Genomic DNA, 14,155 nt, shown 5'->3' on the forward strand with positions numbered 1-14,155 from the left:
GTCAGAGCGAGGAGGCAGGGCTGCCCTCTGCCCAGCACCTCTGTGATTCTGGCCGTTCCTTTGACCTGAGCTCTGTGCCTATTAAACTAGTCCATTCCTTTGCAGACAAGCTAACATGGGGGTCACCCAAGAGGTTTGCCCAAAGTCTGTGAAGTGTTCTGAATCCTGAATGCAAGAGGCTGTGAGTCTGCGTTGTCTTAAATGTTTTCTTCTAGGCTACGACTCTTAACTGGCAGCACAGGGCTGGGTGGAGAGAGGACAGCTCCGCAGTGCTCAGTCTCAGGGAGGAAGACAGCAGATCTCAAGGCTGAGCAGCGTCCACCAGTTGAGACTCCTGTGGAGCTGGGCCTGGGGCGAGGGGCAGCTGGCCTGTGGGGAGGCACCTTATGAACCCCTGTCCACAGCTGGACCAGCACCTTCTCTCTGCAGACACCCAAATACTTGTTGAAAGACATTTTATTATCACTGTTCCATTCTGTCTACTCAGGGCACTGGATGAGATGACGGCTCAGAAGCAGAGAAGCTGGAGACAGGCCCCACCCTTCCTGTGAGGGCCAGAAGCACCCCTGCTGACAGCATGCAGGGGAGGACCCTGGGGAGCACTCACGCTAGTCACGGGCCACAGGCCCTAAGGTCTCCTGGGTGGGAACGGGAGGGCATGAGCTGTGTGGGGCAGAGACCCCACTCCACCTGGCCCTCTCGGGACCCGACATGCTGGGCTGGGGGCTTCCTCTCAGAGAAAGTCTTTCCCTTCCACCCTCCCCGCCGAGGCCCAGCCCTGGGGAGAGAAGTCAGACACCAACTCAAGAAGACAGGGACAAGGATGGGGCCTGGGGGGACGAGGAGCCAGCAGGCAAGGACAAAGACAGAAGGGCCAGGGTGAAGGGCCACCCCGCCTGCGCAGAGCAGGGCCACTACACACAGAGGGGAGAGAGCAAGGCAGAAGGACGACGCTAGTTAGAGACGGAGGCGGTGCTTTTGGAGAACTGTAGTGTTACTCTGGACGGGGAGCTCCCAGCCGGGGTCAGTCAAACGAGATGAGCTGGGCTTCGCTGCCCTGTGGCGGCGGCCCCTGTGGCTGCGGCTGCTGGGCCACTGGGGGCTGCTGCTGGGGAGGGCCGCTAGAGGGCGCCATCTGTGGGGAGGGACACATGGCCCATCAGTCTGTCCTCCCTCCCCAGGCCCCAGCCTCCCCACCCTATTAGGGCTCCTCTCCAGAACACGCCACATCCCAGCCTCACCCTGGTACTCAGGCCCCTCGAGCCCACCCTCCCGACTCCCTGCCCTCTTCCTGTCCCCAGCAGAGCCCAGATGCCAGGTGTTCCCGATTCATGTCTGTGGACCTGAGATGACGTGACCTTGGGCTTCTAAGTAAATGCATGGTTTGCCACCTGTAGGTGTTGCTAAGTGTCTGTCCTGGTCCTGCCCGCAGAGCAGCCGTCCTGCCCTGCACTGGCTGCACTTCCCAGGGCAGCCCTGCTGCCGAGGTGGGTCCAGAGCAAAACCTGTCCCGTCATGACCCACGGTGTTGGCCCCGGGAGAGGCTCACCTGCGGGTACACGGGCTGCTGCCCCGAGATGTAGGGCTGCTGCGGGGGTGGCAGAGGTGCGTCTTGGCCGGGGAGGGTGGGCATGAGATTCTGTGGAGGATAAAACCACCCCACACTGAGGAAGGAGCTCTGTGACCAGATAAACGCCAACCAGTGAAGAGAGAGCAGTGGAGGGGACCTGGGGCGGTGAGCAGAGGGTGGAGCCTGCCCAGCACTGCCCCCACCCCACCCCCCTATCCGATGCCCCCACAGCCTCTCACCTGCATGCCGTAAGGCTGGTAGCCCATGGACACTGACTGGCTCCCCATGTAGCCCATGGTGCTGGACTGCGGAGGCTGGGAGATGGCCGGGAGGCTCTGCGGGGCCTGGGAAGCCACGTTCTGTGGAGGGGAGGCGGCAATGGGAGAAGGCTGAGCCCAGGTGCCCCAGTGGCCTTGTGGGGGAGGGGGCAGCCTCCCCGCCTACCTGATAGCCTTGCGTGGGAGTGGGCTGGTAGGATGAGTAGGCTGGGCTGGTGGTGGGCCCGGTGGGGCCCTGAGGGGCTGCCTGCGTGCCAGCGGCCCCTGCTGGGTACATGTAAGCGCTCACCATGCTGGGATCTGGAGGAAAAGAGGAAAGAGCTCACCACCCCGACGTGGGGAGGACGGCGGGGGCCCTCCTCTGACTTTTCCTTCTCCTTATGACTCTTGGAACCAAGTTTGTGTTTCACATTCTCACAAAACGAAAGTAAGTGAAATCAACAAAGATAGGAAAGGACCCCCAGAATATCACACTCTCCGAAGACCAGTCACACCCAAACTGAGGGATTGTCTGCAAGACAACGGGCCAGTGCTCTTTGGGAAGCCAGTGTCACAGGATGCCAGGGCAGACCAAGGAACATTCTAGATTAAAGGTGGTGAGAGAAGCAGGATAGCTAAACACGTGACGGGTTTCCTGTTGGCACAAACGGGGTACTGGGACAGTGTGGGAGCTGAGCCGGCTATGGACACGGTCACAACACGGCCTCAGAGCCCTTGGTCTGGCATCTGTACCCAGGCCGTGGGGAGCATCCTGGTTTAGCAAATGCACCGAGGCCTCTAGGGGTGAAGGGCGTCACTCCAGCCGTGCACCCTAAATCGGGTCAGAAGAAAAAGTGTGTGTGGAGAGAGGGCAGGTGCTGACAAGGAAATGTCTGGGAATCTGAAAAATTCTTTGTACCATTCTGCCAACTGTTTTGTAACTCTGAAATCACACTGAAATAATAAAAGAAGAAAGGGGTAGTGGTCCGGGGCTCATCTGGGCTGTTGGCCCTCCGCCCGCCCGCCGCCCCCCCATTACCTGCTGTGGCCCCAGGCATGCTGGGGTAGGGGCCGCTGGTGGCTGGGGCTGGCTGGCTCATGTACATGGTGTGCATGGGAGAGCCCTCCACTGAGCCCGCCGGGCTGAAGGTCCCCGCAAAGCTTGCTGGGCCAGAGGGCTGGTACAGCACGCCCCCCGCTGCGGGCATGGCCTGGAGCTGGGGATAGAGAGACAGCTTTCAGGGCAGTTCTCGGTCACCAGGGTGCCTGGAGGCAGTGGGACGTGTGGCAGGCACGTGCCTGGGCATAGGGCAGGGAGAAGGCTGGCATCTGGGCCCGCATCTGGATGGTCTGCTTCTGCTGCTCCAGGCGCATCTGCCGCTCCTTCTCCTGCTCCTGCAGGCGCTGGATGGCCAGCTGCCGCTGCACCTCCAGGTACTCCTGTGGGCCATAAGGCAGCCGTCAGGGCCGGCTTTGCCCCCCACACCCCCAGGGCTGGGCTGCCGCTGCTGCACCTGCTTCTTCTGCCGCATGATCTCCAGCTTCTGGGCCAGCTGGATCTGGCGCTGGCGCTCGGCCTCCTCGGCTGCGCGGCGCAGCTTCTCCCGGTGCTCCTCCCGAAGGGCACTGAGTGCCCCCCGGGCGTCACGGATCTGCGCCAGCTTGTCTTGCAGCCCCTCGTAGTACACTGTGGGGAGGGGGCAGAGCGGGGGCCTTGGCAATGGCTCCCCAGCTGAGCGCTTGTCAACAGGGCGCAGCTGGCATAAGGGCTCCAGGGTGGGTGGGCGCGCACGCACACACGCACGCACATACTTCCTCCAGCTGACTGGCGCTCAGTGGGACGTTTCCTGCCACTGGGACTATCTCTTGTAGAACCCAAGGTCCCTCAGGGCAGCCCTGCCCACACGACCCCAGGCCTGATGGTGCCTGGCGGAGGGCACCCACTGCCCCGAGGGGATGTGGCCGGCCGCTGACGGGAGCCCCCGTGGCCCCAGAGGGACGCCCGGGAGGGTGTGTGCGGCACCTACGCCTGCGCTCATCCAGCTGGTTGAGCAGCTCGAGCAGCTGGGGGTGCATGCCGTTGATGGACTGGAAAAGGGACAGCACGGCCGAGTCGTTGGTGATGCTGCGGCCCCGCACGTGGTTGCTCTTCATGCGGTTGACAAAGGTGGTGACGGCATTCTGCAGGGCTTTCAGGAACTGTGTGTGGCTCTCCTCCGACTCCCCGTTCTGGTATTGCTGCCGGGGCACAGGGTGTCTGGCTGAGTGCCTCCTTTGCCCCCAGGTCCCCGAGCAGGGGCAGGGACCCACCATCTGGCTATGCCGGCCGCTGAGCTCCGAGCCTGCTGCACATCTGACTTGGTCCTCCCGGTGGGTCTGCAAGGGGCACCCTCAGCACCCGGTTCACACGTGAGGAAACTAAGGCCCAGGGAGGCTTGGGTTTTGCCCAGAGGCGCAGTGTGGCTGAGACAAGGCGTCCTGGCCCCACAGCCTCTTATTCCACTGGGCACCAAAGTGCAGAGCCCCCAGGATATTCCAATCTATTCAGGGTAGGCCGCGAGTAGCCGAGCTCTGGCCCACAGCCAGCCCAGCGAGGTTCAATGGAGAGCCATGAGCTGCAATGGCCTGCCTCCAGGAGGTTGCTGCGGGCACAGCTCGGCCATTCTGACAGATGCCTGCGCGGGGCCTAGCGCACTGCGCTCTGGGAGGCCAGGTATGCCCCCAGCCTGAGGAGGGAGCCATGGCTTACCTCACTAAAGGGACCTCCGGCCGGATTTACAGGCTGAGGGTCTGTCTCCGGGAGGGAAGTCTGGAAGACACCAGAGAGTGACTGGGACTCCGCCCCTGACCTATCCTGGCAGCCCCCTCCCAAGGGACCATGGCCAGGAGCCCGAGAGCAGCCCCCTTACCTCCACACTGGCAGGGACTGCGTGTGCCTCCCCGGGCTGGGCAGTGGGCTCCGTCAGAGGCACCGGTGCGGACGGCGTGGGGCTCTTCCGAGCCTCCTCCTGCTTCTTCTCCCAGTAGTTCCGGTTGAGGTACCGGGCGAGCTGCACAGGCAAGAGGGGGTCACTCCCAAGAGCCAGGAGGCAGCAAGGGGAAAGTGCCACACACAGGGTGTCCTCACCTCGGGGTCGATGTCTTCAGCCAGAGGCGCCGACGAGTTCTGGGGAGACGTGGGGGGTGAGAGGCGTCATAGGCTGGAGCAGCAGCAACCCTGGCCATCGCTCAGGAGGCCTGGATGACGCAGCCATGACAGTGGACCCTACAGGCTGGCCAAAGCCTGTCCGAGCCCCAAGGGGCTCCAAAACTGTAGACAGGGCGCAGCGTGGTGCCCCAACAGCCCTCCCACGAACCACAGGGACAGGTGGGCAGGTGGCAGGGCTGCTCTCAGCCCCACCCACAGAGCCCTGCAGAGTTCGCAAGTGACTTTCTAAACCTCTTCTCCCACCTGCCACCCACCCCCTTTTTACAAAGAGAACTGAGGCCCAAGAGAGGCTGGGTCCATCCCCAAAAAGCAGACCTGTGACGGCCCCACTGAAGGGCAGAAAAACGCAGAGCACCTTTGACCCCAGGGGTTCTCACCTCCTCCTGCTCTGGGGGGCGTGGAAGAGACCAGGGTCTCGATAGTGAGACCGCCAGCCTTTACAGTGCCCTCTATCCCACAGGGGTCCCGACCAGGGAGCTGAGACCCGTGGGCGCCAGGCCGCACCCTGCCCCTGCCCATGAGACACGTGCCTCTGGGTTGGGGCACTACCCCCCCGCCTCCCCACCCCACCATGGGAAGGGGGTCCAAGCCAGTGGGGCTGAGCCAGAGGGCGGGCTCACCACGGGCGAAGAGTACAGGCTGCTGGCAGGGGGCGCTGACGAGGCCACAGGTGTGGGCTCCGCCTTGGGGTACGCGGCATAGGCCGACTTCTGTCTCTGCAGGAGAACCAGGAGGAGGGTGTCGTGAGGGTGCCCCTGGACTCCCCTCTCACCCCCAGACTCAGCGAGGCCACCCCCGGCTCACCATCCTCTCCTTCTCCTCGGCCTCAGACTGCGACAGGGCCAGGGCCAGCTGCAGCTCCTCCTCCTCTTGCAGGGCCGTCTCATCCCTCTTGGGGGGCAGCTGAGGATGGCAAGACAGGGTGAGCCGGGCCCAGGGCTGAGGCGCCCCCACAGGCCCGGGCAGTACCTGGGACTGCTGTGACAGGGGGCTGGTCAGGTACTCCGGGGGCAGCTCCGTCGTCGAGGCGGCCTTTCCCTCTGCTTTCCTGGAGGAGACAGGACGCTATACGTCATCGGGCACTGTACCCCTGGCCCCCCACAAGTTCTCAGGACACAGCCTGGGGCTTCCCTCCAACGTCCCCACAGAAGGAAGACGGGGGTTCCACAGACCACGTTCCAGAGAAAAGCTGGACCCTCAAACCAGCTTTCACCTCTGGGCTGTGGAGCCCTGGGCAAGTCACCAGCCTAAGCTACAGTTCCCCCTCCTGCAAATGGGGCTCAAACACCCGCCTGGCTGTGGCTTTCCACAGAAAAGGACCTCCTGGTGGAGCAGCCTGCAGACACCACTTCACCAAGGGATCAGATTCCGTCACTGATGCTGGGACAGATGGACAGCACAGGCTCCCAGGCCAGCCGCACAGAACCTGTCTCTAATCACGAGGAAACCTTGGACCCAAACCCAGAGACGTGCCACAACAGCCTAGGCCCCTCAGCGACGTCCTCGTCACAAAAAATGAAGCAGATGAAACATGCTGGGTTAGGGAGCTGATGTGGTGACTGGGTCCTGCCAGGACAAAACCACCACAGGACGTTACTGGGACACGGGAACCCTGGACAGGGGCTGGGGAGTAGGTGTCAGGACCACGCTGATGCTAAATGCCCCAACTTGACAGCCAGCAGCGGTCACACGGGGAAAGTTCCTCCCGGGAAGTGCACGTAGGAGGTTGAGGCGAGGAGGACAGGGTGCCTGCAGCTCACTCTCAACTGGTTCAGGACACAACGTGCCTGCGTGCGGACACGCAGGCAGATGCAGGGAGGGCAGGTGTGATGGAGTCGATGGGGCCGAGGGACCCAGGCTGTGGGAGGGGCAGGGTGTGTGTGTGTGGTCTCCCGACCATTCCTGCATCTCTTCTCTAAGTGTCACTCCCAAACTAAGACGTTACAAAAACAAACCTGAGCAATTAGCTAGCAGGTCTCAGGGCCGGGGGCCCTGCCGGGCTCTGTCCAAGTCTGCCACTCCCCCCGCCCGCGCCCCCTGCCCCCTGATTACCAAGGTAGAAGCTGGCTCCGCTCAGTGTCCGAGGGGACTTACTTGTTGAGCTGCTCATAGCAGGGCTCGCACACACGCACCTCCTTCTCGATGCCAAACTTGGGGATGGTGGAATACTTGGAGGAGCATTTGCCGCAGAAGATCTGGCCACATGCCCGGCAGTGGTGCTGCGACACAGGACAGGTCAGGGCAGCCTGGCCAGCCACCCCTCACGCCCACCCCCCGCCCAGCACTGCCCACTGCAGGACGCGCCAGACCGGGTCTCCCAGGCCAGGGTGGGCAGAAGGCAAGCCCAGGAGGCCACAAAGGCCCTGGGGGAACAGGGTGCACTTGCAAGCTCTCAACTGTAGCCTCCACTTTGAGGGAAAGAAGTCAAATTAAGAAGAAAAATTCACAAAAAACATGCATGAGTTGTCCTGATAAACGAGTTCTGCTGGACGGTGAGTCTGGTGAGTCTGCTCAGATGTCCCAGGCCCCACCCTTTGCCACAGCCAGCCTGGGCTTCGGTGGGAAGAGGGAGGGTCCAAGCTGCACAGGCCAAGTCAGCTGAGGAGACTCGGCCAAGGGGCTATTGGCCGAGGCAACGCAGACCCAAACCCCCAGCCCCGGGCGTGGGGTATACTCCCGTTCCCAGAGGGGTGCAGCCTTGCCCGAACTTCACCTGACAGCACTGACCATCAGACACCAACCCTAGGTGACCACACTCCCTACACCGCCAGGTCCCAGCCAAGAGAGAAAGGCCCGTGCATGGGTGCAGTGGCCTTGTGATGACAGCAGGTGGCCTGGGGTCTGCCCCGGCCAGGCGTGGAGCCAGGTCCCTCCCCAAGGCGGGTGCACTCACCTTGCGGGTCATGACCCCGAACTGCACCCGGCACCGGTGGCACTCCTCAGCATCCACCCAGTCGGGGGCCTGGGGACAGGCAGAGTCGGGTCACATAGTCCCTGCCCTCCCTGCCGATCCCTGCTTCCCACAGGTGTGTGCAGGGGACTGGAGCCAACTCACTGCAGACGTGACTCGAGGAAGGATCTCCCTCCAAAACAGCCTTCCTTTCTTTCTAAAGACCTTACAGCAAGACTTCCCACAGCTCTGGGGACATATAAGTATTTGTCTTCACGGCTGTGGGAACCACAGCCCTAAGGCACCTTGAACTGGGTTCCTGTCTCAACCTGCAGACACAGCTGCATATTCTACTGAAATGAGTCAAGCTTTCTCGTTTTTGAGACAGATCAGCAGCTCACCTGCTGCCAACAGCCCAGATCCCAGGGCTTCCCTTCTGCCTTCTCAAAGCAGCCTAACGCCTAGACCTCCAGCACCCCGTGAACTCACTCTCTCCGCTGCAAACATGGCATCGCTCTCCTTGAACTCTGGGAAGACGTGTCCTGGAGAAAGGAGACCACTGTTACCACCAAGTGCTGCCCTAGTGGGCGAGGCCCATAGCCTCACCTGCCCGAACCCACCTGCCCTGAGGCCTCCAGAGCCGCATCCTAGCTCTTGGCATCTGCCTCCCCAGACAGACAGAAGAGCCCCAGAGCCCCCTGGCAGCAGGCATGGTGACCCCACACTGCGCAAGGGCGTCTTGGGGCACAGCTCAGCCGGCCCGCCCCCCAGCTGGGGTGGATCCCCATAGGCCGCTCTGTCCCGGGGACCACACACAGAGCCAGGCGCTGCTCCCACCTCATCAAGGCCTCACCGACATTCCCCAGTCCATCTGGCTCCTGGTCCTGCACCCCAGCCAAGTGTGCTTCCCGAAGCTCTTAAAGTTGGAGTTCCTAAGCTGTTTTTTGAGACATGGACCCCTTGGGAATCCCATAAAAGCTTTTTGCTTTTGGCCATGCCGTGTGGCTTATGGGGATCTTAGTTCCCCAACCAGGGGTCCACCCAGGCCCCCAGCAGTGAAAGCCTGGAATCTGAACCACTGAATCGGCAGGGAATTCCCTCCCATAAAGCTTTGCACGTTCTCTCTCGTGTATAACATCCAGGGATTGAGAGCCTGAGGCCAGCTCACCGACCTCATCACGCAGTGTCTGCACGGTCCTGCCCACCCCGCGGCCAGCAGGCACCACCCCTGCTCCCACTCCATGCCTCATCTTCAGGGCCAGAGGACCTGCCCTCCTCCCCCGCAGCACAGTTGGGAGAGGCCCCAGCCCACCCCTCTCATTCCATGCCTGGCAAGAGCACCAGCAAATCCTCAAACAAGGCCTGAATCCACCGCCCTCCTTGCCAAAGCCCACCACCTCTCCACTGGCACCGCAACAGCCGGGAGGAACGCACAGTGGGCCTTAAGAAGCACACCTCGGCTGCCACACCCCCACTTACAACTCTCTAGGAGTTTCCGCTGTGCCCAGAGCACAGTGCTACCCCCACCGCGCACGGGGCAGGCACAGCCACCCTTGGGCCCACCTTGTACAGGGCAGCCCCTCAACTCCTGGTGGCATGTCCCAGGCCTGGCGCTGGACCCTCCTGCTCCCCACTACCCTGACTCACCTTCCACCTTCATGATCTGGTATGTGTCCTGAACGACCTTGTATTTGGGCTCGTTCCGGAATGCATGTGCCCAGGCCTGAATCAGGTACAGGATCTTGTTTCGGACGTTTACTTCCACCTGCCTCTGTGGAGAAGGGAGGAAAGAAGATAAGAACTTTGGGAGAGGCAGGTGCCAAAGAGACATCTCAGCATGAAAAAGCAGCTGGCAAGACCCCAACACTCCGAGCAGTTGGGGCTGGCAGAGGTGGGGTGGGTCCCCCAAGCGGGGCACCAGGGCCATGTAGTGACCCACTCCCCAGACCCAGGCCTACTTTAGGAAGCCCTGTCCCCAAGGACAAATCCATTGCACCTGTCTGCCCACTCAGGAACTGGACTTATCTTTAACCGCCTAGGTGAAGCTGCGCATCCCTCAGGTGGAGGCTCTCAAACCCCTACTGCCCCATAACTACCTGTCTCTCCCCACCCCATCGCTGTGCCCTACAGGACCCTGACCGCCTAGCGAGCTCCTCAGCCTGTAACCCACTCTGGTGCCGGCTAAGGCCAGCCTCTAACAGGCAGAGCCAACCAGGCCTGGGCTGAGGAAGCAGATGCAAGGTCGGCTGGCCCCCTCCTTCCAGTCATAGGCAGTGCGGGCAGGCGGGGGAGTGGCTCCAGAAAGTTCCCCACATACACAGCCACCACCACCAACAAGCTAAAGAAGCACAGACAATCACATTTCTAGAGCTCTCTCAGGATCCTATCCACACACAATGCTCAGGATGGTGGGTCAAGAAAGCTGCTTCGAGACTTCTCTGGTGGTGCAGTGGTTAGGAATCTGCCTGCCAGTGCAGGGGACACGGGTTCGAGCCCTGGTCCGGGAAGATCCCACATGCTGTGGAGCAAATAAGCCCATGCGCCACAGCTACTGAGCCTGCGCTCTAGAGCCCACAAGCCACAATTGCTGAGTCTGAGTGCCACAACTACTGAAGCCTGTGCGCCTAGAGCCTGTGCTCCGCAACAAGAGAAGCCACCACAATGAGAAGCCTGCGCGCCGCAACAGAGTAGCCCGCCGTTTGCCACAACTAGAGAAAGCCCGCGTGCAGCAACGAAGACCCAACGCAGCCATAAATAAATAAATAAATAAATAAATAAAAATTTAAAAGAAAGCTGCTTCAAGACACCAAGCACAGCTCACGTGCCAGGGTTCCCGCTCTTCCCTGTAATCGGGGTCCAGTCAGTGGACCCCTTTCCAGGTAGCCCTGCCCCTGTGAGGGGACTCAGACCATGTGCAGTGTGAACAGGACACGATCGTGCCAGGACAAGGAGGGTGGGTTCTAACTCCTCCGCTGTCACCCAGGCCAGAGCAGGGGCTGGCCAAGTCACCAGTCAGGGCTTTGGAGAAGCCCCGCCGTCAGCTCAGCCCCAGGCGGGCTCCTGGCTGTGAGGCCCACAGGCGCCCAAAGGGCCCAGGCCACAGTGGCGGCGGAGCTGGTGCTGGGGCTTCACTCCCTGGTTGCCACCCAGGGCACCCGCACCCTCAGCTCCGTGGGATGCCCCTCACCCACAGAGGGGCGGGGGGCGCGTAAAACCCACTGCCCTGGCGTCCCTGCTCTGCTGTTGCTGTTCCCCAACTCTCCCTCCACAAGCACTCATGTGCCTCCCTGCTCAAAATTCTACCCAAGCTCTTTGGGGACCCCAGGCCTCCACTTACATCCTCTGCCCATGGCACACCTTCTCCACTGCTCAGGGAGCAACCCCTGCCCTTCAAGACTCAGCTCCTGCCCCCCAGGAAGCCTTCCCAACTTTGCAGGAGGAGTGGAGTCTCCTCCACACCCCCAGACGCAGCCCCGCTGACTTCTGGGAAGGCCTGACCTCACCAGGCAGGGACCACGAACACTCGCCTTCCAGCCCTCCAGCACCTGGCACTGTTCCCAGCAGCAAAGCCCCAAGAAGCCCGTGGGGTGGCACACCCCAGTCTGGGCCTCCCTGCTCCCCGCAGAGCGCCCACCTTCAGCAGCTCCTTCAGCTCCTCCATGGTCTGCTTGTTCGCCACCTCGTCATGAACCGTCTGGCCACAGTTCTTCACCACGGACTCCATGACCTGCAGACCCCAAGGAGGGGTAGACCTGAGTCTCTGGTCAGGGCAGGAACTCCCCGTCATGGATGGGCCCACCTCCCCACAAGAAGGCGCGCCTGCACAGGGCCCTCAGGCCACCCAGCCGGACAAGAAAGCCCGCGTTACAGCCTCTGAGGCAGGAAGCAGCCAGGACTACACCTGCTTCTTCTAACTCCGTGTTTTATCACCAGGGATAGACACTGGAGTCAACCTCAGGGCCCACACGTGTCAGCCTCAGGTGGAACAGCTGAGGCATTGCTCCCAGCCCCGCCCCACGGCCCCAGTGCCTCCACTTCTGGCGGTACGCCCATCCCTGCTATCCCCACCAGTGCCACCTGGAGTACAGGGTCTGATTACCTCTAGGGCATACAAGGCCACGTGGGGATTCTTGTCATTGACTTTCTTCTTGATGGAGCTCACTGCATATTTTGCTCTGACAGGAAAAGGCATTGATAAAAGCAGAAAGAGAAAAAGAGAAAGAAAACAGCCTCTAAGACTGAGAAAAGCCCACCCACCACCTGGTCCCTGAGACACCCCCCAGGCAAATGTCCAGGTAACTGTGCCCTCCCAAGCTGTACAGAGAAAGTCCTTTAATCATCCCAAGATCTCAAAAACCCCAGCACACAGACCACACAGTCCTCCACCAGGGCCTAACATGGTTGGCTTCCATCCGGGCAGGATCTTGGAAGATGAGCGGACACCAAGCAACCCTAGTCCACGGGGCGGCCACCCCATTGCTTTTGAGGGAGCACTTACTGCGTGTCCCCCTGGCGGATCAGGTCACAGATCTGGAGGATGGACTCCCAGTCGGTCTCCAGAAGAAGCTGGCTGGTCGCTTTGTCTAAGAAACGCACCATTACAGGGGCTCATCCTGCTCTGTGATTCCCCAGGTGGCCCCCCAGCTCAGCAACAGGCAGGAGGGACTGCCCCCTTCCCATTTTAGAAATTTGGACCAAACAGAAAACTACTGAAAATGCTCCTGATACCTGACAATAACCATGAAAGCACCGTCTTTCCTAAAAGACAAACAGCTTGGAAAATAACAATGGAGAACGCTGTTGTGAGCTTTTTACATGCCAAGTGCTGTTCCAGACACTTTATGTGAACTCACTCAACTCTCACACAACCTTAAGAATTAGGTGGTATTTCCACCTTCTCTGCAGACAGAGAAACCGAAACAGAGAGGTGAGGTCACTGCCTGAAGTCACACAGCTTGCTGGGGCAGAGCCAGAATCCAACACTACGCTCAGCTGCTTCTCAACAAAGAGAACTCCGCTGCCTCATCCCTCAGAGTTCCTGGTTTTTCAGAAGCTTAACCTATTTGATTAGCTCTCAGCTGAGGCATGGCTGGAGAGACACGCAGCAGAGACCCCAGTCCTCTGTTTCAAGTGTTTTGTGGGGCGCAGACAGGATCGACCCGCCAAGGATTCTCCAACTACCACCTCTAGTCTATGTCGCTGTAGCCTCAGACAGACAGATGTGCTGCTCAGGGGTTGCTCTCCAGCCCAGCCAGTACCATCTTCCCTGGAGTTGTACAAATGGTAAACATAGATCCGGGAGTAACTTCTGGACTGACCACTGAAGGGCTGAACAACCTCATAAGCTGACTTCCTCGGCCTGTATGTTCAATGAGCAAGGAAGGCGCCTCATCTGAGGTCCCTCTGAAACCATATTCAAGGAACACGGAGGGCAGGCTCGGGCTGACCATTCCAGTACCCAGAGCACCGATCCCAAACACGGTTTCATGGAGGGGTGGGGGTTCGCCCATAAAAATCGATTTTCCTTCCTAAAATCTGTGACCTCCAGGAGGCTCAGAAGGATCAGCTATCCACCCTAGAAAACAGAGGAAACGCCTTCCTAGCCCTGGGCGCTTCCGGGAGCCCAGTGGGGACACAGGGCGCAGGTCTGGGTCCCTGGGGAAACAGCGCTCCAAAGAGCTTGGCAGGACCTACAGAGGACATTGCTGGCTCCACCCTCTGGGGCCCATGTATGGATCAGAACTCCCAAATCCCCCGCAACCTAGGTTTTGGTGGGGAGAGTCTACTGAGATTTTACTATTTCACTGAGTCACCCGTTTTCGTGACTCAGGACGTGAGGCCTGCTCGGCCAGACGCTGGTGGTCGTTTCCCCAAGGCTCCTGGCCCGTCTCCTGCGCGGACCCTCATTTACTCGCCCGGCGCCGGGGCCGCGCCCCGGACTGCCGGCCCTGCGTTGCCTGCGCGCCCGCCCAGGGCCCGGGTGGCGCGGCGGTCGCCCCGGAGCGCTGGGGCCCAGGGGCTTTCGCTCCGGGGGCGGGGGCCGCGTTACCTAGGAGACGCTCGAAGGTGCCGCTGCCGCGCCCCATGGCGAACCAGGAACCCGACCTGACGCCGCAGCTCTCCCCACAGCGAGCCGGCGCGCGCCCGACTTCCGCTTCCGCCTGCCGCCTCGGGTGCGTGCACGCGCACGTAGCTGGCCTGCTCGCGAGCCGCGGGGAGGCGGGCCTTTC

General features: G+C 61.0%; 1 protein-coding gene across 2 annotated transcripts; it reads right to left on the reverse strand.

Moving 5' to 3' along the window:
• Positions 1 to 438: 438 nt before the first annotated feature.
• Positions 439 to 14,089, reverse strand: HGS (hepatocyte growth factor-regulated tyrosine kinase substrate). 2 transcript variants are annotated; one of them, XM_082603092.1, is made up of 22 exons: positions 13,975 to 14,089; positions 12,424 to 12,508; positions 12,025 to 12,100; positions 11,560 to 11,652; positions 9,573 to 9,696; positions 8,415 to 8,467; positions 7,929 to 7,997; positions 7,130 to 7,254; positions 6,005 to 6,083; positions 5,840 to 5,938; positions 5,656 to 5,751; positions 4,955 to 4,993; positions 4,737 to 4,877; positions 4,577 to 4,636; positions 3,855 to 4,065; positions 3,342 to 3,514; positions 3,127 to 3,267; positions 2,867 to 3,044; positions 2,015 to 2,148; positions 1,810 to 1,929; positions 1,550 to 1,639; positions 439 to 1,135 (listed from the first exon to the last, which is right to left on the reverse strand). In XM_082603092.1, exons 1-22 carry the CDS (start codon positions 14,009 to 14,011, stop codon positions 1,025 to 1,027), a joined length of 2,334 nt encoding a protein of 777 aa, XP_082459218.1. In that variant the 5' UTR covers positions 14,012 to 14,089; the 3' UTR covers positions 439 to 1,024. The 2 variants fall into 2 exon arrangements, with proteins under 2 accessions (XP_082459218.1, XP_082459219.1); XM_082603093.1 differs by lacking the exon at positions 4,577 to 4,636.
• Between the last annotated feature and the right edge of the window lie 66 nt (positions 14,090 to 14,155).

This window comes from Mesoplodon mirus (genome assembly GCF_964341445.2).
Source record: "Mesoplodon mirus genome assembly, chromosome: 18".
In the NCBI taxonomy this organism is placed as follows: domain Eukaryota; kingdom Metazoa; phylum Chordata; class Mammalia; order Artiodactyla; family Ziphiidae; genus Mesoplodon; species Mesoplodon mirus.